At 40.4% G+C, this 26,802-nt stretch overlaps 1 protein-coding gene across 2 annotated transcripts in view; it reads left to right on the top strand.

Annotated features, from left to right (window-relative positions):
- Positions 1–26,802, top strand: part of Tesk2 (testis associated actin remodelling kinase 2) — an 84,164-nt gene that overhangs the window by 3,990 nt on the left and 53,372 nt on the right. For both annotated transcript variants that reach the window (XM_034502081.2, XM_076934381.1), the window contains one exon: positions 19,782–20,081. In XM_034502081.2, the coding sequence (XP_034357972.1) occupies positions 19,860–20,081 (222 nt within the window). In that variant the 5' untranslated portion in view covers positions 19,782–19,859. The remainder of the gene's footprint in view (positions 1–19,781; positions 20,082–26,802) is intronic.

Here is a 26,802-nt window from a genome sequence, read left to right as displayed (position 1 = left end):
ATTAACTATATGGTTATAGGTAAAATACTTATCTTCTGTAAGCCTTACTGTTTTGTTTTTTCAATTTAATGTTTGAAGCTGGGTGCTGTGGTGCACTCCTGTGATCCTAGCATTCAGGAGACTGAAGCAAGAGGGATCACGTGCTTTGGGTTAGCATCCTGTTCTGCATAGTCAGATTCTGCCTCAAAAAAAAAAAGTGTATTTTTGTTAGAATTAGTTCCACTCTTGGGAACTTTCTTCACTTTTCCTTAATATATATTACTTGAAAATATAATATATTCAAGTGGCTAAATATAAAACTATTTACGTATAACATAGGATTTTAAATATTTATATATTTTATATAAACAGTCACAGTCTCGTGACTACTGTGTCTACCCAGTTCCCTGCTCCCTTCATGCCTCCCAACCATTTTTTAAAAAACTCTTTGGTTGCTCAGAACTGAAGATGAACCCAGATTCTTTTATTTATTTATTTATTTATTTATTTATTTATTTATTTATGTTTTTCGAGACAGGGTTTCTCTGTGTAGTCCTGGCTGTCCTGGAACTCACTCTGTAGACCAGGCTGGCCTCGAACTCAGAAATCTGCCTGCCTCTGCCTCCCAAGTGCTGGGATTAAAGGTGTGTGCCACCACTGCCCAGCTGAACCCAGATTCTTAAGCATGCTAGTCAAGTGTCCTGCTCAGCTGCCCTTTATAGTAGACCTTCACCTCACCCCATTTTTATTTTTGAAGAAGGGAGTTTTGAGGACAACCTTCAACTTCTGACTTCTCTGGCATACAGGACAGACCACCACTACCCAGCTGCTTTTGCATTCTTTTAGACTTTGTTTAGGTAAATACTTCCAAACATGAATATATAATCTGTTTTTTTATTTTCCATGAAGAAGCTGATGGTTTCTCCCAGTTCTGGGCTCCACTCACTGGGTGTGTCCTTCGTTTAGTGTATCCTGGGGAGCTTTTCAGATTAGTACTGAGAGCTTCCTCATTTGTAAAAAAAAAAAAAAAAAAAAAAAAAAAGTTTAAACACCTACATGGTCTCCCAGGGAATTCTTTTGGGTGTAGATGGGTGTGACCATGCATTCTGTGAGTTTAAGTTTAGCCTGGTCTACATATCAAGCTCTGGGATAGCCTGGACTACATAAAGAAAAACCCATAAACAAAACAAATACCCTCCCTACCCGAAAAAAATCTTTTTCAACTCTGAGATGTCTTCATAGAGCTTTGGGGTTTGTGTGTGTGTTATGTCCCTGCCTCAGGGACCATAGATTATTGGCTGAATTAAGTTGTACAGAATGGATGTTAGAGAACAAGGTGGGGTCACCTCTGGGCTCCCAGGGAAATCTGAAAACACGGAGTAAGCTTTTTAGTTTGCTGTTGGCCAAACCCAGCTTTGAATGGAGGAGGATGAGTTCAGGAGGGAGGAAGGCATCGATGCTTTTTGATGGAATAGAGCAGGCCTCCATAAATATCTGCTCCAGTCCCTGCTGAACTAGTCCTACAGTCCTTCTCCATACTTGGCTAGGACTGGTCAGAATTTAACAAAGATTTTCCACAGGCTGGTGTGTGTGTATGTGTGTGTGTTACCATTTGGGGCTATCACAGCACCGGATGGGGGAAGGTTACACATAGCAAAAGGGAGGCCAATGTGGGGAGGCTACATGAAACCCTGTTTCAAAAACCAAGACAAAAGCAACAACAAAATGGGCTGACGATGTGGCTCAGTGGGTAGATGTTCCCACCACAGAATCTCACACGGGATCCCTGGGACCCACATGGAGGAAGGAGAGGACAGATCCCCACAGGCTGTCCTCTGGCCTCTCTATACACAGATAAATGAAATGTAATAGAAGAAAACGTTTAAAGAAAGACGGAGAAGCTATTGAATCTGTGTATTATAACCTGTTCCCTGTTATGCACATTCCTTTAGCCTTTTAATGTTCCAATCAGTGCTGCAGTGTAGACCTTGAACATGTCATTTTGACATGTGTGCAAGGGGATTTGCAGGATAAATTTACAAAAGCAGAATTTTAAGGTCAATATACATTCACTACCAGGAACTGGTTAGTTTCCTTCCTCAGGCATTTTCGCATCTGCATTGCCCTGTTTATTCAGCTAACATTGCCTGTGTCATAGCTAAGGCTTAAACAGTGTTTTGTACGATGAGTACCATTCTAGGAGGTTTATGTGTATTATCTCATTTAATCTTAGTAAAAGCCCTTTGAGGTGGGCACTGGTACGACCTGATTCGTGGCCTCTGAGCTGCAGAGATGCCTGTAAGCACTGTGACTGGAGGGTCAATGTTGTTAATATTATGCCTCCTGTTATCAATCTTGGATTATTGCCAATGGGATAGATAGAAACAAGTGATAGATAACTTGGAGTGGTTCAGTTGTTTTCTTTTAATTATGCTGAGATGAAGCATCTTTTATGTTAGAGTCATCACTCTTCTGCTGAGTCAGGGTTCTCTATCGTTTTGATTTCTTGGACTCTCTATAAAAAGTTAAAGGTCTGCGGTATGTTTTACAAGAATTTTTCTTATCCCTTGCTTGGAGGCAGGGAATTGAACCCAGGGCCTCCTGCCTGCCAAGTATCTGCTCTGTTCTCAGGCCCATTTTGATATTTGCCTTTCTGACGTCTTTCCTTTCATTCCCCTATAGAAGTTCTAGATTTTTGTGCTGATAAACTTTTCAATCTTCTTTTATGGCTTTTGGATTTTGAAATATAAAAAGACAGGCTTTCTGCATTTCAGTCCTTGTTGTTTGAATCTATCCAGCTGGAACAAGGACATAGAATTGTCATAAGGGTCAAAGTGCTTTGTTGAACTGTAAATCATTAGACAGATGAAATGTAGTGTTATTTATTTATCTTCTGAACAAGTTGTACAGAGGCTCTCATGTCTTCCTCTTTATTAAATAGAATATGATAATATAATTTTGTACAATATAGAAAATTAGGAGCTGAGCCTGATTGAAAAGTTTACAGGCCTTTACTGAGCACTTGGGAGGCAGAGGCAGGCGGATCTCTGTAAATTTGAGGCCAGCCTGGTATTATAGTGAGTTTCAAGACAGCCAGGGCTCTGGAGAGAAACTCTCTCAAAAACCAAAACAAACAGAAAGGAGGAAGAGGAAGAGGAGGAGAAGAAGAAGAAGAAAAAGAGAAGGAGGAAGAGGGGGAAGAGGAAGAGGAGGAAGAAGAAATAATTAGGATGATTTTATTGCTAATGTTTTCCTAGGACAGTTTGCATGGGCTATTTTTCAAAATGATTTTCACAATGAATTCACTATGATATTCTTGATAAATTTGCATATTTTCAATATATTTAAATTTTTTCCATTCATTAGATATTTATGGAAATAACACATTTAAAGAGAAAAAGCAATACAATGTATACATCATTACTGAAAACTGTATCGTATTATATCAAAAAGAACTTTAGGAATGAATTTCTAATTTCAGGAAAGTTTTACTTTCAGAAATAAATCTACAGAACAACACACCCCTTCTTAATTGTCAAGTACCAGAGCTCGACCTTTTGGAATGATTCAGCCACTAGGTTATTAGCCACAGTGTGTTCTGGTTCTTATTCTTTAATTACTTTTACAGTGTGCCTTTGGTTGATCTGTCCAGCCACATTCAATTAATTTAGTTCTTAGTAACTTTTAAAAATACATTTAAAAAAATTATGTGCATGGGGACTGGAGAGATGACCCAGTGTTTAAAATCATTGGCTGCTCTTGCAGAGAACCCAGATTCAATACTCAGATCCATGTGACAGCCTCACAACCATCTGTAACTCTAGTTGCAGGCATCTGATGCTCTCTTCTGACTTTGGTGGGCACTATTTACATGTAATATACAGACAAAATGTATAGGCAAAACACCAATATACAAAAAAGTAAATCTAAAAAGACGTGTGTGTGTGTGTGTGTGTGTGTGTGTGTGTGTGTGTGTGTACACTTATGACACATGTGTTCAGGTGCTCAAGGAGACCAGAAGAGAGTGTTAGCTCCCCTGGAGTTGGAACTGAAGGTGACTGTGAATCACCTGACATGGGTTATGAGTTCTGAACTCAGGGTTCTCTGGAAGAGCATGATGCTCTTAACCTCTGATCTCCTTCTCCAGCCCTTCTAAGATCATTTGAAGTATTTTCCTTCTGCTATTTCTATTAATGTATGGTTAATAGATGCCTTTCTTTATTCTGCTTCTTTATTCATCTTGCTAACTAGCATCATTTTGGGCTGTCCCTTCCAGTAGTGATCCTTGCACTGAGACCATTTCCTATCACAATCTTCAGCTGACTGGACTTTTCCGACCCCCCCCCCCCCATGTTTTAGTTTTGTTTTTTTTTTTTTTTAGAATGTGATTAAAGGTTTTGAATTTTTACTCTCACATTAGCTAAGGTTCATAAATGTATATTCTGTTTATTCTGAATACAGTTCCTGCTGATTGGCACAAATTATAACTTTTGGAAATTCAGAAAATTGTGATTATTAAAGTAATGCATTTTCACTAATGAATTGGAAAATATCAAAACCAAAGGAAAATGAGAACACTGGGAAGCTGCTATAGTGGCCTGTGCCTATGATCTCAGTACAGGGTCTTAAGGATCTTAAGTTTGAAGATAGCCTAGAGTACATAGCAAGACAGTCTCAAAATAGCTGGGAATGAAAAAAGAATTGGGAAATAGAGAAGATTTCAGAAGATAAAAGTTTATCATAGTCTGCCTATTTTCGTGTTCTGTTCAGGTGAAGAGATACCATGACCAAGGCAACTCTGATAAGGGAAAACTGATTTTCTGTTTTCAAGACAAGGTCTTCCTGTGTAGCCCTGGCTGCCCTGGAGCTCAGTAGACCAAGCTAGCCTTGATCTCAGAGATTCACCTGCTACTGCCTCTTGAGTGTTGGGATTAAAGGTATGTGCATTTAATTGGGGGCTTGCTTATAGTTTCAGAGGTTTAGTCCATTGTCCTGACAACCATTAGCCTGGGTTCTGAGTTAACAAAATATAAAGGACCTGAAAATTAACATTAGCTGCTAAATCACACACACAGAGAGAATGAGAGCAAGCAACTGGGCCTGACATGGGTTTATGAAACCTCAAAGCCTGCCTCCAGTGACAAATTTCCTCCCACAAGGCCACACCTACTTATCCTGTTTTTTCCGAACTCCCTGGTGACTAAGCATATAAGGGTCTGTAGGGGCCATTCTTTTTCTTTCTTTCTTTCTTTTTTTTTTTTTAGATTTATTTATTTATTTTATATATATGAGTATTCTATCTGCATGTACACCTGCATGCTAAAAGAGGGCTTCAGATCCCATTATAGATGGTTGTGAGCCACCATGTGGTTGCTGGGAATTAAATTAAAGCCAGAGCTCTGAGCCATCTGAACCGCTGCTGAGCCATCTCTCTAACCCTGTAGAGGCCATTCTTATTTAAACTACCACACTGCCCATGATTCACTAAGTTAATAGTTGTTTTGAACCTGTATATATCCTCTTGTGTGCGTGTCTCTCAAGGGCTTAGCATGCTATATGTATGGCCTCTAGGAGATGCTAAATAAATAATTTGTTGATTAAGCAAATGAAAGAATAAATATACGCCAGCCATGGTGCCGTATACTTTTAATCCCACCCAGTACTCTCAAGGCAGAGGCAGGAGGATCTCCAAGTTTGAGCCATCCGGGACTAAAGAGTAAGTTCAGTATAGCTAGGGCTACACAGTGAAACTGTGTCTCAAAGAAAAGAAAAGAGAAAAAGAAAAAGAAAGAAAGAATGAATATTTTTCTAGTATAGAGTTTGAATCTTCATAAGGTAAGATAGCTCAGCTGATAAAGTGCTTATGGTACAAGCTTGAGGATTTGACCCAAATTTAATCTCCAAATCTCATATAGAAAACTATGATATAATGGCATGTATCTATGATCCCAATGCTAGGGAGATAGAGAGGATGTCCTGAGGCTCACTGGCCAGTCAGTCTAGTATAATCAGCAAGATCCAGTCAGAGATTCTGTCTTCAGAACACAAAGTGGACATACACATATGCACATGCACCAGAACGCATTTCAGACAGTTGACAACAAAAAGCCAAACTAAATCCAAAATAAAAAACCCTAAAATTTGAATCTCAATGTCTAAATTTTACCTTTCCCCCAACTGTACATTTTGACTTATATCCAGTACTAAAATTCATATACCATAATTCATTTGAAGGTGAGCACGTTCAAGTCCAAGTCCTTATGGAGCTCATAGTCCAGAAGAAAACAGATAAGCAACAATTAATGTACAGTAAGATAACTGTAATAAGGATTTGTGCTGGACAATATCATATCAAAGCACACACAAAGGAGATTGAAAGGTCAGAGAGCACTTCTCATTTTAGTTGCTTCCATGTGAAAGAAACCAAGAACACACTGAGAAAGAATGTCACATGAACGGGCACTGGTGTGTCAGCAGGCGTTACAAATAAACAGCTCAAAAGAGAAAGGCTTCATTCTGACCCACAATCCCAGGGTCTGTCCACTGGTGGAGAAGTCAAGGTGGTAGGAATCAGAAGTGGCAGGTCACATCTTGCTCATAATCAGAAAGCAGAGACAGATTGAATTAGCATACTGTCGCTCAGTTCTCCTTCTCCAGGGTCAAAGCCAGGAATGGTGTTCTGCACAGTGCATGGGGCTTCTCACCTGATAAATGCAGTCAAGATGACCCTCAGTGGCATGCCCAAATGAGGTGACTATCTCAGGATTCTAGGTTTTGTCAAGTTGGCAGTTAACACTAAGCACATAAGTAGATTGTGTCTATGGATAGAAGAGTCAAAAGATGGATGAAATTGGAGCTAGGAGGGCAGAAGAGATAGCTCAGCAGTTGAGAGATTAACTACAGCTGGGCGGTAGGGATGCACATCTTTAATCCCAGCACTCAGAAGACAGAGGCAGGCAGATCTCTGAGTTTGAGGGCAGCCTCATCTATAGAGTGAGTTCCAGGACGAGAGGCTAGAGAAGCCCTATCTGGATCCCCCCCTCCCCAAAACAACAACAAAGAAGCAGAAATAATTGAAGATTTTACCCTACTTTGTTGAGACAGGATCTCATGCTGTAGCTTGGGCTGGACTCAAACTCAAGAGATCCAGCCTCAGCCTTCTCCCTGTGGGATAACAGGTGTGAGCACAGTGCTGGCTCACTAAAGATTTTCAACTGTCATGTGTGATATATGAAAACTATTATAGGTTGTAGTTCATGTCCTTCCAGCTAGTCTGAAATGCTGTTGAACTCATTCATACCTATGAAATAGTGGGAATATTATTAAGGAAAAATATACGTTTTGGTACTTATTTACTGGCTGTTGTTTTAACTATTAGCCTCAGATCCAGTATTCAAATAAAGTAATATATACTACAAAGCCGTGTTTTTCTTTTATTGGAAAGAAAAAAATCTGTAAGAATCTGAACATCTGGACAGGGGATGTAGCTTGCTTGATAGAGTGCTTGCCTAGGATGCATGAGTTCTGGATGACTGTATAAAACTGCTACAGTGGTGCATGCCAGGAATCCTGTTACCGAGGAGGATCAGAAGTTTGTTGTCATCGTTTGGTCACATAGCTTAATTTTTTAAAATCACATTTCTTTCTTTATTCTGTATGGGTGGTTTTAGCACATATGAGGATGTCAAAGGACAGCTTCCAGGAGTCAGTTCTTTCCTTCACTGTGGGTACCAGAGATTGAACTCAGGTTGTCAGTCTGCTCCACAAGCACTTTTACCTGCTGAGCCATCTCCATGATTTCACGTGGGCAGTTCATAGAAGGAAGTCCTAGCCAGATGAGGTGATTTATACCAGTAATCTCAGGAGGAGTAAAGTCAGGAGGATGAGGCAGGAGAGTTATTACATGTTCCAGGCCAGCCTGGACTAGTGCAAAACTTTATCTCAATAAAACAACAAACTAATAAACCAAACAAAAACTACAGAGATTCCTGTAAATGGTTAAGACATTTGAATTAATTTACCTCCAAATGCCTTTGTAACTCTCAGCCTAAATTTCTATTTTATGTTGTGGCCCACTGCCTGGCCTGAGCCTGGTGGATCTAGTTTCATAGCAAATAAGGTAGTTACTCAAAAGAACCAACACACTTTTAAGGACTATCTTTCCATCTGTCTGGCATTAGTAGATGCCACTGTGATGTTTGCAGCTAAGTAGGGGATGTCAGTTTTATGCTAGAATGCCTTTGGTTTGAATGGCAATTGCAATTTATTATTTCACAGCAGGGTGTCAAACTCAGCAGTATTGCTTTTAGTTTTAATTATGCAACCAACCTGAAATGTGTCTGTATTTGCTGTATTGGTTCATGGAAAGGATAACTGCTGAGCTGACCCGTCATATGGATTTGCCATGTGTTTGTTTGGTCTTGAAACACAGCTAATATGCTTGTCAGTGTTCCTATTCTGGAAAATGAATGGCCACATATCATACAGAACAAATTCTTATTCTATTTTTAGATCAGTTAAAGAGTTTTTATGATTTTAGAAAAAAACAAAATAATTAGGACATCAGCATATTATATTTGTATTCTTTTTCTATTCTTTATTATCTTGTTTGCAAAATTTGCTATTTTCCTCATTTTGAGAGTCTTCCTCACCACTTTTTGTTTGTTTGTTTGGGGTGGGAGTGTGTGTGTGTGTGTGTGTGTGTGTACATAGAAGATACTCATTACTGGCCTGACAATGTGCTATCTTGTTACCAGTTGACAGTGCTTCAGTCTATTGTAGGGTTTTATTTGTACCTTCACTGTTGTCAAGTGTTGTTTGCCTTGTTTTGTGATGTTAGCACATCTGTGGGTGTGGGGACATAGCACAGTTGGTAGAGCACTTGCCTACCAAGCACAGAGCCCCAGCAGGGCATAAAACTGGGAGTGTTGGCTCATATCTGGGAAGTAAAGTCAGGAGTATCAGAAATTTAGGGCCATCTTTAGCTACTTAGGGAATCTGAGATCAGCCTGGCCTTCCATGTCTCAAAAAGAAAGAAAAAGAAACAAACACTGTGTGTTTAGAAGGAATGGCAATGAATTGGCAATTTTTTCCCCTGCTAGTTTGTCATCCATTCCTAGAAAATCTGTTTTGGGTGGTCTAGGAGGAGGCAACAACAATAAACAAACCTCCATATGAACCGAACTCTAGGATGAACAAACAGACAAACACACAACAGTTGAACAACAAAAAGAAGTCTGTTAGGATCAATGGTAGTTTTTGCTTTATAATAACTAAGTGACTGAAGTCTTTTAAAAGCCTTAGAGCAGTGGTTCTCAACCTTGCTAACACTGCGGCCCTTTAATACAGTTCCCCAGTGGTGACCCCAACCACAAAATTATTTTTGTTGCTACTTCATAACTATAATTTTGCTACTGTTATGAGTCATAATGTAAATATCTGATATGAGACCCTTAAGGGAGTCTCAACTTACAGGTTAAGAACTCCTGCCTTTAGAGGTCGCTGGCAAGATATGGTTTGTATACATTTTAGTCTCTTTGTTCAGGAAGGGTAGAGACTAGTAGTACTTTCTGTAATTAACAGGAATGTAGCTGTGTTTGTGGAGGGAGACACTTTATAGTGGTAAGTGCTTAGCTTTGGAAACTTAACTTTTGAACCCCTGTATTATCTTCCAACAGGTCTTAATTTGACAGTCTTACCTATCTCCCCTTTTTATTCCTTGAGATACAAATCTCCCAGTGAATTCATAGCAAGGGGAATTGCTTTGTAGATCAGATACACCTGCCTCTATCTCCCATTGCTTGGATTAAAGATATGTGCCACCACACGCAGTGACCTTCTCCCCTACATGTTCGATAATGCACACTTTGCAGAGATATCATAAAGGTTAGGGGAAACATACATATAATAATCGGTTGGGGCTGGAGAGATGGCTCAGTGGTTAATAGCATTGGCTCCCCTTCCAGAGGACCCTGGTTCAATTCCCAGCACCCACTTGACAACTCACAACCGTTTGTAGTTCTAGTTCTGGGGGGATCCAACACCTTCACACAGACATTCATGCAGGCAAAACACCAATGTACATAAAATAAAAATAAATTAAAAACCAGAAACAATTGTCAGAGTGTATGGGCCATGGTAAGTGGTGCCTGCAGTTATCTATAGAAGCATTTCAGCTAGGAGGGTGATCTGAGAATCCTGAAAGTTTCCTACATTTGTTGGGAAAAATGGTTTATAGAATTTCCTTTTTGGAAAGATTAAAAAAAATTTAGTTTATCATCTTTTTTTCAATTGGTTCCAACTGTAATTTTAAAAAATGGTTCTATTTAAAATTCTATTTATTTATTTAGTGTGTGTCTGTGCATATACTTGTTATTTGTTTAGGTAGAGTGTATGGGTAACTTCCTAGTCAGTTCTCTCCTACCACGTGGGGCTTGGGAATGGAACTCTGGTGGCAGGCACTTTACCCACTGAGCTGTCTCACCAGTTGCATCACAACTTCTAATTCTACCTACTTTGTTTCTTTTAAAAAGTTTTTAAGACTGGGTGGGGACAATGTCCACCTTTAAGGCCATCACTGGCAGGGTGGGAGTTTCCGAGGTAGATGGATCTCTGTGAGTTTGAGACCAGCCTGGTCTACAGAGCTAGTTCCAGGACAGCCAGGTCTACACAGAAAAACAAAACAAAACAAAACAAAACAACTTTTCTTGAAAAAAGTCAAACAAAAAAAAGAAAGAAAGAAAGAAAGAAAAGTTAAAAGAAAGTTTATTTCGTGGTTTTGGGGTGTTTTACCTGCATGTATGTATGAGCACCATGTGCATGCAGTGTCTGAGGAGATCCAAAGAGGATGTCATATCCCCAGGGACTGGAGTTACATGCCAAAGGTTAGGAACCAAAATGTGGGTACTGGGACTCCTAACTGCTGAGCCATCTTTCCAGCCTCTCCAATCTCAATGGAAATGAAATTAACTTTACAAAAGAGGCTGTGTTAGAATTTCCTTCTCTCCTTCCTCCCTTTTCCGTCTTCCCTTTCTTCTTCCACCCTCCTCTTCCCCCTCAACTCTCCTCTCCTTTCTTCTGTCTAAAAGTCCACTTTGTAACAGAAGTACAAAAAATGTTTGACCAGGTGCAGACATTTAATCCCAGTGCCTGGGTGGCAGAGGCAGGAGGATCTCCGAGTTTAAGGCCAGGTTGGTCTGTGTAGCAAGTTCTAGGTCATCCAGGGCTATATAACTAAACTGTCTTAAAAGCCAAATAAGAAATGTGTTTGTTTCCTTGTAAGCCACATAATTTTGGCATTTTTGAAAGACCACTAAAGGCCATTTCCTGTTTCTGGACAAAAGCGATGAAGCTTTTCCAGTGCAGGCATCTCAGCTGGGCGCTGCTGGCATTCCAGGGAGGACAAGTCTTTGTTGTGCAGGACTGTGCTCTGCACTGCAGGACATTCAGTTTCTTTGGCTCCTGCCCACTAAAATGCCAGGATTGCCTACCCCACACCCCCAACCTCCTTGACAAGGAGATCTAGCCTCCCTCAGGAGATTTTCACATGCCTTTAGTTGAGAAGCAGTGAGACTCTATCTGAATTATTATTATGTGAGAGATGGAGTATTACCAATGTTCATTTTATTAAAAAGTCCATATTCTGCCTAGGCATAGGCTCAGTGAAGAATGCTTACCTAGCATGTTCGAGACTCTGGGTTCCATCTCCAGCAGTAAGAAGAAAATCCAAGTTTTTACCAGCTTAAAATAACTCACACTTCGCTGTTAGGTTTGACATGTTTGTTTTTAGCCCTTGGAAAGCAGAGGCAGGAGGATGTCCTAGTCTGAGACTAGCCTAGCCTACAGCGCCAGTATTAGCACAGACAGGGCTCCACAGAGAGATCTTGTCTCCACAAAAAAAAACACAAAACAAACAAATCACTCATACTGAACAAGTAGTCTGTGTAGTGCTTAAAATCCATGTTTTTTGTTTTTCCTTTCTACTTCCTTTCCTCTTCCTTCTTTTTCTCTTAAGGTCTCATGTGACTCAGGATGTATCCAAGAATTCCTTGAATCTGTGACCCTCCCACCTCCACTTCCTGGGTGCTAGGATTACAGGCATGTGCACCACATCTGGTGATGTCGAGGGATGAACCCAGGGCTTTGTACAAGCTGGGTAAACACACTCTGCTAACTGAGCTATAATCCCAGCCATAAAATACATATTTTTCAATCATTGCATCTTTCTGGTAAATGTAAGGGTTATTTTAATTGTCCGTTGCTGCCAAAATTTATATTATACCACAAGTGTCAAAAGGTGCTATTTCAGGGCTGGAGAGATGGTTCAGTGGTTAAGAGCACTTGGCTGCTTTTGGTTCAGTTCCCAGCACCTGTATGGCAGGCAGGTCCCAACTGTCTGCTTCTAGTTGTAGGAGATACAGTGCTGTCTTCTGGCCTTTGAGGATACCAGGCACCCACCTACATACATGCAGGCAAAACACTTTTTGCATAAAATAAAAATAAACATACACTTTTTAAAAGATGACACTCTGTAAATAAGACCTAAGACAAGTAATCCAGGGTCAGAAAACATGTTACTTAATTAACATTTCATACATTACAAATAGTATATTTTCTGATTTTAAAACTGCAAGTCATCCTCTGCCTTCTGGGTGCTCACTATGGCTCATGGAGCTCCTCCCTGAATTAATAAATATATGCTTTAAAACACAGCAGTCTCCTCCAAGTCCCCCAGGAAAGTTTTGTTCTATCCATCCATCTATCTATCATCTATCTATCATCTATCTATCTATCTATCTATCTATCTATCTATCTATCTATCTATCTATCTATCATCTACTTTTAAACAGGGTCTCACTATGTATTTTGCCTGTCCTGGAACTCACTATGTAGACCTCATTCAAACTCAGAGAGATCCAACAAACAGCCTCAGTCTCTTGAGTGCTGGGATTAAAGGAACATGCCACTATGCCTGGCAAGTTTAAACACTTTATTATTTTGTGTGTATGTGTGTGTGTGATTGTGTAGGTACACATACCCAGAATAAGAGAGCAGGCTCTGTAGAGGTCAGAGTACAGCTTGCAGGTTGGTTCCTTCCACCTTGTTAGTCCCAGGGCTCAAACTCAGGTTGTCAGCAGGTGCCTTTACTCATTTAGCTGAGCCATGTCAGCAGCCTTTGTGTGGTTTATCCATAACTTTCTTGCCTTTGATAGCTAATTAAAATTTGTCAGAGAGCCAGGTGTGATGGTGCCTTTAATCTCAACACTGGAGACAGAGACATCTCTGAGTTTAGAGACAATTTGGTTTACAAAGTGAGTTCCAGGACAGCCAGGGCTACATAGAGAAACCTGTCCTCAAAAACTAAAACACAACAGCAACAAAAAGCAGTGGAGGAAGTGGAGAGAAGCTTATTAATAAGAGCACTTAACTACTCTTGCAGAGGACCCGAGTTTGACATCTAGCACTCAGGAATTCATGCCTACATTCACATGCACATACTCATACACAGACACATGTGCACACGCACCATCATACATGAACATACACCCTGCACAAACATGTGTACCACATCATGCATACATATATAATAATAATGAAGTAAAGTATGCTTAGTGGCTTGCCACGGGAACAGAAGACACAGCTTGGGCACTTTCCTTTCTCAGAATTTTAAAAAATTGTTAATGAATTAAGGGACTGCACTGTCTACCATTTGTCCCAGCCGCCTAGAGATTAATATTACTTTAGCGTGTAAGAGGGACTCTAAACTAAATACATTCTTTTCTGTTTTAAATTTATGACTTGTGTAAGTTAGACTCTCCTAAAAGTTTTCACAATGCTTATGAGAGTTTAGTGTAGGATCTAAATATTCCTTGGACTGTATGGAACTGTTGCAGGATAGTTTGAGAGTCTGGAGGCTTGCTTACATACTGGGTTGCTGTTTATTCACCAAATTGTTTTGTGTTTTCTTGGCCTACACATGTCAAATAACTGTTATATTAGCAATAGACTTAAGAAAAAGAAAAAAAATTGAAAAATATTTTATTTAAAAAAGTTTTAAGCCAGAGCTTTGGTGTGTGTGTGTGTGTGAACATCTGTAATTCTAGCACTTAGAAGGCAGAGGCAGGGGGATCTCTTGTGAGTTGGAGGCCAGCCTGTTCTACATTGAGAGAACCTGCCTTAAACAAACAACCCAAAAACCAAAACAAAATAAAAAATTTAAACTGTAGGAAAATACAATTTAATAAATACTATTTATATAAGTATTTGTCAGGTCTCAGAAACCTGGGACAAGTTTTGGGACCTGACAGTATTATCATAAATAACAACTTTATTTTAAAATTAATTTTTTGGAGACAGGGTCTTACTTTATTTGTGTTGTGCTATATTGAACTTTTAAAGAAAGTGTGTGCATGTTTGTATGCTGTGTGCATGCATGTTTGTGTATGTATATGTGTGTTTATATGTTTGTGTGTGTGTACATATCACAGCATGCATGTGGAGAGAGAAAGACAACTTGTGGGAGTCGATTCTTTCCTCCTCCATGTGGGTCCCAAGGAGCCAGCTCAGGTTGCCTGCCAGGGCTTGGTTACCAGCCTTGGTGGAACGAGCTCTCTTGCCAGCTTGTAAGGTTTTGTTTTTGTTGTTATTTGTTTGTTTTCAAGACAGGGTTTCTCTGTGTAGCTCTGGCAGGCCTGGAACTTGCTTTGTAGACCAGGCTGGCCTCAAACTCAGAGATTTGCCTGCCTCTGCCTCCCAAGGACTGGCATCACAGGTGGGCACCACCACCACCTGGCAGGTTTTTGTTTTTTAGTAAAAGGCAATAAAACATAAACATTAGAATTCTTTTTATTTTCATTCCATGTCTCATTTTTTCCCTATCAAAGCAGTTGCTGTTATGAATTTAGTTTCTATATTAGTGGTTTTTCTCCTTGCTGTGAACAGGTAACCTCTCAAAAAGCAACTGAAGGGAGAACTTGTATTGGCTTACAGTTTTGAGGGGATGTTGTTCACTGTAGGGAAGGCATGGTGGCAGGCAGCTCTGTAATTGTGGGAGTCTCCTGCTCACATCTCACGGAAGCAGACTACGGGCACTCACTTGGTTTTGACTGTGACCTCCTTTATTCAGACTCCAACTCCCGTTGGTGCTACACATATTCTAGCTGTATTTGCTGTCCTTAGCTAATCCTCTCTAGGAAATCTCTCAGACATACACAAATGTGCCTCACTAATGGTCTCGGGATCTCGTCATCAAGGAGACTAGTCAAAAGGAACCATCACAAGTTCATCCTTTATCAATCTGATACCCAAAGCAGTGTTTCTCAACCTCCCTAATACTGCAAGCCTTCAATGCATGTTGTGATGACCCCCACAGCCATATCATTGCTACTTCATAACTGTAACTTTGCTACTGCTATGTATTGTAATATAACCATCTGTGTTTTCCAATGGTCTTAGGCCGCCTCTGTGCCTAACCTCCAAAGAGACAGGGACCCAAGGATTGAGAATTATGGCTTTAAAGTATAATATTCCACTCATGGCCCTTCTTGGCCCAGTGTTAATCTTTTTTTTTTTTTTCTTGCTCAGAATTTATTTATTTTTTTAATTTTTATTTCAATTTAGACCATAGTTTCTTTTCCTTCTCTCATCTTGCCTCTGCCATCCACTCCTTTTTTCTTTTGAGAAAAGGGCCTTGTGGGTATCAGCCAGCCACAGCACATCAAGTTGCAGTAAGACTAGGCATCCCCTCTTCTATTAAGGCTAGACAAGGCAGCTTCTGCTTCCCTCAGCGTTCATCATAGAATGCAAAATGCCCTTAGGTCATCTTTTACACGTCCCCAAAGCCTTAACAGCTCTAACCCTGTTCACAAGTCTAATGTTTCTTCTGAGTCTCAAGATGTGTTCTCTGCCTCGATCTTCTTGACTGGGTCTCATGTAGCTAAGACTGATCCCGAGAATCAGTGTAGCTAAGGGTTACCTTGAACTGACTCTCTTGAATCTTCCTAGTATGTGCTGAGATTATAGGCATGTACTACCATACCTGGCTTCAAGGCTGGCTTTTAACTGTGAGGCTTTATAAAAATCAAGAAAATATTTATATACTTCTAATACACAGTAGCACAAAGCAAACATTCCCACACTAAAAGAAGGAATAGAGGCATAGAAAAGAAATTAAAGAAAAACAAGCCGGGCAGTGGTGGCACACGCCTTTAATCCCAGCACTTGGGAGGCAGAGGCAGGCGGATTTCTGAGTTTGAGGCCAGCCTGGTCTACAGAGTGAGTTAGTTCCAGGACAGCCAGAGCTATACAGAGAAACCCTGTCTCAAAAACAAAACAAAAAGAAATAATTGGCTCAGAGAAAAACCAAAATGTAGCAGCACAAACATCAAACCATGTAGTTTCATGACTCCTCACGACATTGTCTGGTTCCAGTGGACTTGGGTAGCCATGACCCTACAGTATACACAGCCTTCCTCTTGGATAAGCTGTGCTCAGTACCTGCAGCTCTCGTTGGAGATGTCTCACATTTCTGGTACCTCCAGTATCATAGAGTCCCCACTGTAAGTCTGGCTTCTTTATGGACTCATCCACAGACCACTCAGTATTCTCATGCATAGAGACTCCAAACCTGCTGCATGTTGCTTAGCCTCTGCTAACTTGGTACCAGCCTCCATGACCGCCTCTTGTATCTGGAATGCCTGAAAAATCAGCCAAATTCTGCCAGCTCTAAAGTGTAGCCAGGAAGTCTGGGAGTGGTGATACACGCCTTTAATCCCAGCACTGGGAGGCAGAGGCAGGCAAATCTCTGTGAGCTTGAGGGTGGAACACACAGGGATACACAGACAAATCTTGTCTCTGTAAACTCAAAAGGGGCGGGAGGAGGCGGGAGGGGAAGGAAAGGGAGGAGACAAGAGAAGAGAAGGAGAAGAGTAGTCAGGCCCTCTAGGGACTACAGCTACCGCCATCCCTGTGTCGTCTGTGGCTGAGCCTGGGGAACCAGCTTCTCAGGCAGCAGTGTTCTAGTAAGTACCCTGAAGGCTCTGTCCTCTCAGATACTCTCATAGGAAGTTTGCTTTGTTATCCCTGAGTTCTTAATGTGTGGTATCTTGTTTCCTGTTGAGCTTGTACAAAGTCTCAAGGGTCTCCATAATGGTGCTAATCTCTTCAACAGCTACAGCTGCTTGGTCTCAATCTGCCCACTCTCAGCTTTCGTTGGCTTCAGGTTCCTTTCCTTATTAAGCTGCACATTTCTAGCCATAACTTTGACAGGGTTCACAACTTTTTTATTTTTTCTGTAGTGCACATTTTCATGCCTTTCTCCCTTTTCTTCCCCCCTCCCCCTTCCCCCTCCCCCTCCCCTCAGTAAGTTGTAAATACTGTGAGCAACAACCATGCCACAGTCCCTTTGTTCTGTTGTCTTGAAATTCTCTCCTTCAAACAACTTTTTAAACAACAATTGTTTTTAAATGCAGTCTCACTGCCGTTCTGAGGAGATGGTCACTTTGCTGGAGTGGAGTGTGAATGGCCTCTAGCCCAGTTCCCGGAAGAGCCCTCCTCTTTGAATCCTCACTGGCATGGTCTTCACTGTCCATGTTTCCATGGCATTCTGATGTGTGCTCAGAAGACCAGAATGCCATTACTGTGCTAAATATAGAGTGTCCTATGCATATTTCCTTTGTTCCCTCTTTGAAGACACATTCTTCTGTAGTAATAGACTTGCCTAAAAAACTTGCTTTGTAACTGGACTTGAAATCCTGAACCTCCTGTCTCTACCTCCTAAATGTTTAGATTAGCCGGGCGGTGTTGGCGCACGCCTTTAATCCCAGCATTTGGGAGGCAGAAGCAGGCAGATTTCTGAGTTCAAGGCCAGCCTGGTCTACAGAGTGAGTTCCAGGACAGCCAGGGCTACACAGAGAAACCCTGTCTTGAAAAAAAAAACAACAACAACAAAAAAAGTTTAGATTATAAGCATACATGTACAAACATACATAGATCTTTTTTATTTTATTATTATTTTTTAGACATGTGGTCCATGCCAGCCCAACTTGCTATATAGCTGAGGCAGACCTTGTTTTGTTTGTTTGTTTGTTTGAGATGTGCTTGCAATGTAGCCCAGGCTAGCCTTGAATAATATCTGGCCCACATTATTCTTAGCCTCTTCCTGCTGAACTTATGTATATAGGCATCACTAATTGTGTGTGCTGGCTAGTCTTATGTCAACTTGACACACAAAGTAGAGCTACCTGAAAGCAAGGAACCTTAACTGGGAAATGCTTCCATAAGATCTGGCTGAAGGACATTTTCTTCATTATTGATGGGGGAGGACTCAGCTCATTATGGGTGGTTTCATCCCTGGGCTGGCGGTTCTGCATTCTATAAGAAAACAGGCTGAGCAAGCCATGGGAAACAAGCCAGTAAGCAGCAGCCCTCCGTGGTCTTTGCATCAGCTCCTGCCTCTATGTTCCTGCTGTGTTTGAGTTTCTGTCCTGATTTTCTTTGGTGATGAACAGCAATATGGAAGTGTAAACCGAATAACCCTTTCCTCCCCAACTTTACTTTTTGGTCATGGTAGTTCATTGCAGCAGTAGAAACCCTAACTAAAACATGGTGTTACTGAAAACAAATCCCCAGATTTTTCTCCTCTCTCTTAAAAAATGTTTGAGCTAGGTGTAGTGATAAGTGGATGCTATTTCAGCACTCCAGAGGCTTAGGCAGGAGAATCTGGTTTGAAGCCAGCCTGGGATTCTGAATAAGACACCCTCTTTCAAAAAAGAAAGGTAGGTCCTATGAACAAAGATATGCTATTTTTCAAAATACACATAAAAAAAATTTCAGTTTATTGAGCTATACTTGTAACAAGACTCCTACCAAGCCAGCCCAGCCCAGAGGTAAAATCCTTTTCCTCTCCCTACTTAGCTAAGAATGTAAAATCAGACCCATTGAGCTTCGACAAGCTGCAACAAGTAATTCTGAGCATTCTAACCCTAGCATCTATGAGGTAGGGTCAGAAGAATAAGGATTTCAAGGTCATATGGGCCCCACAGCAGGGCTGCTGTAGTAGTCTACTTAGTAGGAAGGGCCACTGGGTAAGATAGCTGCCTTTCCGAGCTAGCTGGCTTTCACCATAGCTCTAGAGTCCTCGTTTGGTAAAATTGAAAATTTGAATTTGTTTTTTCTTTTGTTTGTTTGTTTTTAAAAGAGATTTATTTATTTTATGTATATGGGTACACTGTCTCTGTCTTTAGACACAGCAGAAGGAGGGCATCAGATCTCATTACAGATGGTTGTGAGCCACCATGTGGTTACTGGGAATTGAACTCAGGTTAAGAGTAATCCATGCTCTTAAACTAAGATATCTCTCCAGCTCTGGAATTTAGTTTTTTAAAACAACAGTTGAGAGTTCCTTTTCCCAAGTGACTCTACATGTGTCAAGTTGATATAAAAACTAGCCAGGATAACAGAAGTTCTAACTCCAATTCCAGGGGATCTGAAGGCCTCTTTGGACCACTTTGGGTGCCAGGCAAGCATATCATACACATGCAGGCAAATCCACATGAAATGAAATAAATAATTCTTAATTTTTAAAAAACATAATCTATGATCTTCATATTCTAGTCACATTAAGGATGGGTTTATTACAGCTTACCTTTTGTGTTTATCACTGTTATTTTGAAAGTGAAGACAGAAATATTGTTTAGATCTGGAAATCAGTATAAACAAATATTCTTGCACTGAGAATTTGTTAATTTTCTTGTAGTCATTAATGGTTTTAGTAAAATGTGTGTATGTGTTTATTTTTCCTGTAGTATCACACTGGAAAAGAAGTAAAATTGAATAAAAATTATGTGTGGAGTTTCTTCTTAAATGAAGAAGTGATTGAGATTATGGATCGGAGCAAGCGGAACTCAATTGCAGGATTTCCCCCACGTGTGGAGCGGCTGGAAGAATTTGAAGGAGGTGGTGGAGGGGATGGGAACACTGTGCAGGTGGGAAGAGTTTCGTCATCTTCATATCGTGCGATTATTAGTGCCTTTTCCAGACTGACGAGTTTGGATGACTTCACCCGAGAAAAAATAGGATCTGGGTTCTTCTCCGAAGTGTTCAAGGTGGGTGATGTCTCAGCTTGTTTTGTGTGGGTTTTCTTTTTTTTCATTTTTTTTCTTTTTTTTTTTTTGGTTTTTCGAGACAGAGTGTTTCTCTGTATAGCTCTGGCTGTCCTGGAGCTAATTCAGGCTGGCCTCAAACTCAGAAATCCGCCTGCCTCTGCCTCCCAAGTGCTGGGATTAAAGGCGAGCGCCACCACTGCCCGGCCTTGTGAGGTTTTTCTGGTGGTCAGAATCACTGCAGCATTAACAGTTGTTTGTGATGTTTTGTTTGTTTGTTTGTTACTACTTTTTTAAGGTAGAGTCTCAGCATGTAACCCTGGCTGGCTTTGAACTCCCAAAGATCCAGCTGTCCGAACTTCCCAAGAGTTGGGATTACAGGCACATATCGCCACACTTTGTAACTGGCAGCCTCAGCCTTCTGAGTGCTGGGATTATGTAAGCTGTGAACTGCCAGATGTACTTTAAACTATTTGGAGAAACTGTGTTCATATAACTTCTACCTGTTTTTTTTTTTTTTTTAATTGTTATGATATTTACAACAGAGTCCAGGGCCTTGTACATGCTAGGCAAACATTCTGCCAACCCTCTTTTGTAGTGTGTGTGTGTGTGTGTGTATGTACGTGTAAGCATGAATGTTCTGGCTAGCTTCAAACTTACTGTATTGACAGGGCTGGTTTTGAACTTGCATTGATTCTAATACTTCTATTTATGCTACAGTCTCTGGTATAGGACTGTATTTGGCTGTTTTGTGTTTTAAAATACAATACTTTTGTTTTTTTATCCAGCGTCTAATTTTATTTTAATTGAATTTGTTTGTTTGTTTGTTTTTTCGAGACACGGTTTCTCTGTGTAGCCCTGGCTGTCCTGGAAATCACTCTGTAGACCAGGCTGGTCTCGAACTCAGAAATCTGCCTGCCTCTGCCTCCCAAGTGCTGGGATTAAAGGCATGTGCCACCACTGCCCGGCTCCAAACTTATTTTTTAAAAATCGCGTTCTTAGGCATTTTGGTTCGAATATGATTTGTGCATCCAAAAACTAATGGTAAAGTTTAATCAAATCCATTGTAAAGTGTTACTTCACTTTACAATGTTACAATTACAAAGTGTTACAATTGTATTTAGAGTCGTGGCCTTTAGAAGTGATCAAGATTAGATAAGTCGTCTGTGTAAGGTCCCCTATTGTTAGTTCTATAAGAAAAAGACCAGAGAATGCCATATGTTCCTGTGATACCTTGAACTGCTTTTTAGGACTTTGTTAGAAAGAAAGCCACTTGAACCTGAACCAGAATTATGAGCTCAAATAAATCACCACCTCCTTTCCCTCCTCTTCCCACTCTTTTTTTCTCCTTCCCCCTCCTCCTTCTTCTTCCCTCCTTCCACCTCCTCCGAGTACATAGACCAGAGGTTGGATATTGTCTTCATCAAATCTTCACTTTTTTGGTTTGTTTTTAAGACAGGGTCTTGCTGTGTAGCTTTGGCTGATCTAGAACTCAGAGATCTGCTCTGTCTTTACCTCCTGTTTTTATGTCGGATTAAATGCATGTAACACTATGCTGGGCTCCACCTTATATTTTTATTTATTTATTTGTATTAATACTATTTATTATTTATGTATTTATTTTTGAGACAGGGTTTCTTTGTATAACTTTGGCTGTTCTGGAATTTGCTCTGTAGATCAGGCAGGCCTGATCAGAGATCTTTCTGTCTTTACCTCCGGAAGTGCTGAATATAAAGACATGTACTATACCACAACACCTGTCTCATTATACTTTGATTTCTTGAGACAAGGTCTTTCTATGTAGGCCTGGCTGTCCTGAAACTGGCTATGTAGGGCATCTGTCCTTGAACTCACAGAGATCCACCTGCCTTTGCTTTTCTATGTTGGAATGAAAGGAGTGAGCCACCATGTCTGGCTTTCTCACGTGAGTGCTGGAGATCAAGCTCAGGCCACCATGCTTATGTGACAAGTACTTTGCTACCTGATTGCTCTCCATAGCCCCTTTTTTCTTTTGAAATTTTGTAGTTTTATTATTTTATGTTAAATAGTATAGCCGGATATTGGCTACTTTGTGGGTTCTTTCTTCCACCCTTCTTCACCCTTATTTCTACCCTTTCAACCCCCTAACACTAAGTAGGAGAGAAAAAAGGACAGGAGAAAAGGGGGCGACAATATCCTTAGACTACTTCCTGCCGATTAGGGACATCACGTTCCTTGGGGCAAGAACTTTGCTATCAGGATATCTAGTTTCTTCTTTTCGTCTCTTCAAACATGACTACTTAATAAACCGCAACAGACCTCATCCAACCACCAGCCAGCCAACCAGCCCCTACTGTTGGGGCTCTAGCATTTATATATCCTATGAAAAATTCCCAGAATTCCAAATTGCAAAATCTATCTGCAGCTGGCAAAATAACACCCCTAGTAGAGCATAAGGCAAATCATAGTCAGCTGCTGTGAACAATCCGAAGCAGCCCCATATCCCACACCTGGGATTCTGTGGTTCTAAAGAAACCAAAATCTCACTACAAAATTTACTTTTAAATTAATTTTACTATTAAATTTACTTTTTCTAGATGGCTACTCTGTTGATCCTCTGACGTTTGTGTGTGTATTATTGCAGTATTGGAGAGTGAACTAGGGCTCAGGTTAGGCTGGTGCTCTGCTGCTGAGCACTACTTAATCAACTTAGGCCTTGAGCTTTGAATCCTCTTGTCTCACTGTTCATATAACTAGGATTACAGGTCTGTACCACCAAGTCTGGTCCAGAAACTTACTATATAATTAATATTTTTCCTCATTGATTAAAATTGTGACATTCTTTTTGTATTAAAATTTCCTGTACAGTGTGATTTGGTCTCTTTCCAGACTTTGAGTCATTCATTATCTTACCTATTCATACACCAGTATACTTTGTTATAATAATTAATCAAGTGGCTTTGATGTTTGATTAATGTAGTTCTCTCCTTCATTTTTAGGATTTTCTTGGTATTTCTTTTTTCCATTTCCTTTTCTTTTATATTTTTGGAGGAGTACTGGGCTTGCACACAGGTCTTTGTACATGCTAGACAAATGGTATACCATTGAGCTATTTCTCGATCTCACTTGTTTTTTGTGTGAATTTTAGAATTAGCTTTCACAAACTGATTTTTGCCATATTAATTGAAATTATGTTGCAGATTAATTTAGGTGCAGTTAATAGCTTTTTGTTTTGTTTTGTTCTTTGAGACAGGGTTTCTCTGTATACCCTTGGCTATACTAGAACTCACTCTGTAGATCAGGCTGGCCTTGAACTCAGAGATCTGCCTGCTTCTGTCTCACAAGTGCTGGTATTAAAGGCATGTTTCACCACAGCCTGACCTACTTTCATAATTTTTTTTTGTTTGTTTTTTCGAGACAGGGTTTCTCTGTGTAGTCCTGGCTGTCCTGGAACTCACTCTGTAGACCAGGCTGGCCTCGAACTCAGAAATCTGCCTGCCTCTGCCTCCCAAGTTCTGGGATTAAAGGCGTGTGCCACCACTGCCTGGCTAAGGCTGACTGACCTTCTGCAGAGAGAACTCTGAGTGAGTGTATTGACATTCATCTTAACCTGGCTTTAGAATGGAGAGGACAGTGCATCTCTTCCTGGGCTCTAAGCCTATAGTTTGGTGAAGAAACTTGAGCAAACAGCACAAAGTAAGGACCCATGGTGGGGTCAAACCATGAAAATTCCCATTGTTTATTTTTAACATGCTGCGTAGTTTTCTGTAATCTGCCTTCTTGTATTTTCTTCTTTAGTCTTGAAGACTAGGGGATGGAAGGAATCCTTTGAGAGTGTGTCTCCGGCAAGCCAAGGACTTCCTACATAGGCTCCACCTCCCAATTTTTCTTAGGCAGGCTGTCCTCAGTTGTGCTGAAGGATAAGTTTGAGATCTCGAACCTCCTTCCTTCACTTCCCCATGCTGGGACTACAGGATTGAGCCACCAAACCTGGCTCGTTTGTTTTTTCCTAAGCAATCATTCATGAGGCGTTTATTCATTATGTATACTTGAAAGAAGTGTACACAGTGTTTTCTATTCTCTATTTCTTAATAAGATTATGAAGTCTAAAATATTTATGGATCAAAACACAGCTGGTTTGTACGTGAACTATAAAGAACACTAAGTCTACATACAGCTGTGCTGTAAGAGCAGAGATAGTTTTAACTCATGTTTCTATTATCAAAACAACTTATCTAATAGGGAAACAACCCAGAGTTGGATGATGAAAACCCCTCTTGGTTATTTTTAGCATGCATCTTAGTTTTTTCCTGTCTCCTAATTTCTTGTCTTCTGTGCCTGAGTATTGAAGATGTAACAATTTGAGGGAATGTCAGCAACAGATGGGCTACAGAGGGCCTATCAGTTCTCAAAGACTAAGGTTATTCCCTGAAATATCTGTTGAGATAGCTGCAAGCCCCTTGCAGTCCATCTCTGTGGGCAGCAAGCATTGGTTCTACAGCGGGCTACGTCAAGGAGGCAGACAGCGAAAGGAGTGTGGTAGATACCCAACGACCACAGTGGGCATATTGAGTGCAGTGTTAATTTATTTTTGATGGCTGCTTTTGTGCTACATTGGCCAAGCTGAGTAGTTACTAGAGACCGCAAAGCCTCAGAGCCCTATTATGTTATGTTTACTGTCTGACCCCAAACAGAAAGTCTGCCAACCCATGGTCTAATAGCTACAGTGTATGGCTGAGTGGAAGTTAGGTTTTAGTTTTAATTATAAAGTACAGATGGTTATAGAACTTTAAAGGTCAAGTTAAATGAAAGGTGTCAGTAACAATGAAAAGAAATATTTGACTCTAGATACAAGTCACACAGGCAACGTAATGACCTTCAGCTGAGAAGACCTAGCAAGAAGAAAAAGGAAAAAAGAAAAGAAAAGGGCGTGTGGTGTGGGGGCTGGTGGCCAGCTGTGCTGTCAGGTGCCTTAATTCCTGCCCCAGCACTCAGGAGGTGGATGCAGGTGGCTCTTGAAGAGTGTGTGTAGTAGTCTTCTAAAAACTGAATTCCATTTTGGAATTTAGGGCCTGCAGACATTGTTAACAATGGCCTTCCTTAGCTGTATCACCTGATTAGGTTATACTGTCTTTGTTTAGCTCTAAAGTCTGCCTCTACAGAGCACTGGCTCCACAAAAGCTCTGAGTAGCTTAGACTACAAGCTTATACCAGTGGGCCACCTTAGGCCTTTCTGTGTTTGTTTCTGTTTCATCAGTATCTAGCACAGCTCTGCCACCTAGAGAGAACTCATTAAATATATTTTGCACAATAGAAGACATTTATATATGCATCTGTACATGTGTACCTGCATGCATGTGTTTGTTGACATAATAAAAAGAGGATCCAGAGCTTCACTGTCTAGATTTGAATCTCAACTGACACTATAAATGTAATTAAAAAAATTAAGAGACAAAAGAAATAATACCTATTCTATGGAGTTGAAGATATGCTAAGGTTCTATATGTAAAGGACTTAAGCTGTTATATACAGACATTATTCTAAGAGTTACTTGTTGATTTCATAAACCTGTCTAAGAGCTGTTCAGTACTAAGTGCTATGTTCACTTTTATACATTTTCTTGTTTAGTATCTACAAAAACCTTGTAAGTAGTTATACTTTCATTTTTTAAAAGTTTATCCTATTTTTATTTATGTATACATAACTGTGTAAAAGTATGCCATATGTGTGTGGATGCCCCGAGAGGCCAGAAGAGTTCGTCATGTCCCCTGGAACTGGAGTTACAGGCAGGTGGTTGTAAGCTGCTTGACATGGGTACTGAGATTCAAACTTGTTTAACCACTGAGCCATAGCTCCAGCCCCAACACTTCTAATTTACAATGAAGAAACTGAGGTTCACAGATGATGACCATCTTGCTAGGTACACTATAATATGTACATGCTGAAGCTAGGATATTTGAATTCCTTGGAGTGGGAGGATGTTTAATGGGTAAAATACTTGATGTGCAAACATGAAGACCTTGAGTTTGAGTATCCCACATGGAAAGCTGGGCATGGTGGTGATACCTGTTTCTCCAGCCCTTAGTGGTAGAAAGAGGAGGATCCTGGGGATCTGTTAGCTAGTCTGTCTAGTCCAAAAGGCAAGCTTCAGGTTCAGTGTGAGACTATGTCTTAAAGAAATGAGATGGGCTGGGTGGTGGTTCACACCTTCAATCATAGCACTCAGAAGGCGGAGGCAAACATCTCTGTGGGTTCAAGGCCGGCCTGGTTCACAGAGTTAGAGAAACTCTGTTTCAAAAAACCAAAGAAAACAAATAAGACATAAGGGCTGGAGAAGGGTCTCAGTGGCTCATAACCATCTGTAACTCCAGTGCCAGAGGTCCAACCCCTTCTGGCCTGCATCGCACTAGGCATGCATAGTGCACAGATATGAAAGCCAAACATTCATGCACAAAAATAAGATAAATATTAAAACAATGAGTACACAGTTGAGGGAACTCTGACCTCCATGTGCATGTATCCATATAACACAGACACACACTTTGATTATCCAATTAATAAAAGATTTTATTTAATTTTTTTTCTCAGAAGAGTGACTGCTTTATTAATTTTAATTTATTTTTGCTATTTTTAGAATCTGAGAATTACATATACTTTTTACTTTGTTATAGAGCTCATAGTGATTAATTTCATGTTGCAAGACCAAGGCTTAACTGATTTTTTTTTTTGACACAGTCTCACTATG

Source organism: Arvicanthis niloticus, chromosome 5, assembly GCF_011762505.2.
Source record: "Arvicanthis niloticus isolate mArvNil1 chromosome 5, mArvNil1.pat.X, whole genome shotgun sequence".
Lineage (NCBI taxonomy): Eukaryota > Metazoa > Chordata > Mammalia > Rodentia > Muridae > Arvicanthis > Arvicanthis niloticus.
The sequence above is the reverse complement of the archived record's forward strand: the minus strand, read 5'-3'. Positions and strand labels throughout refer to the sequence as shown.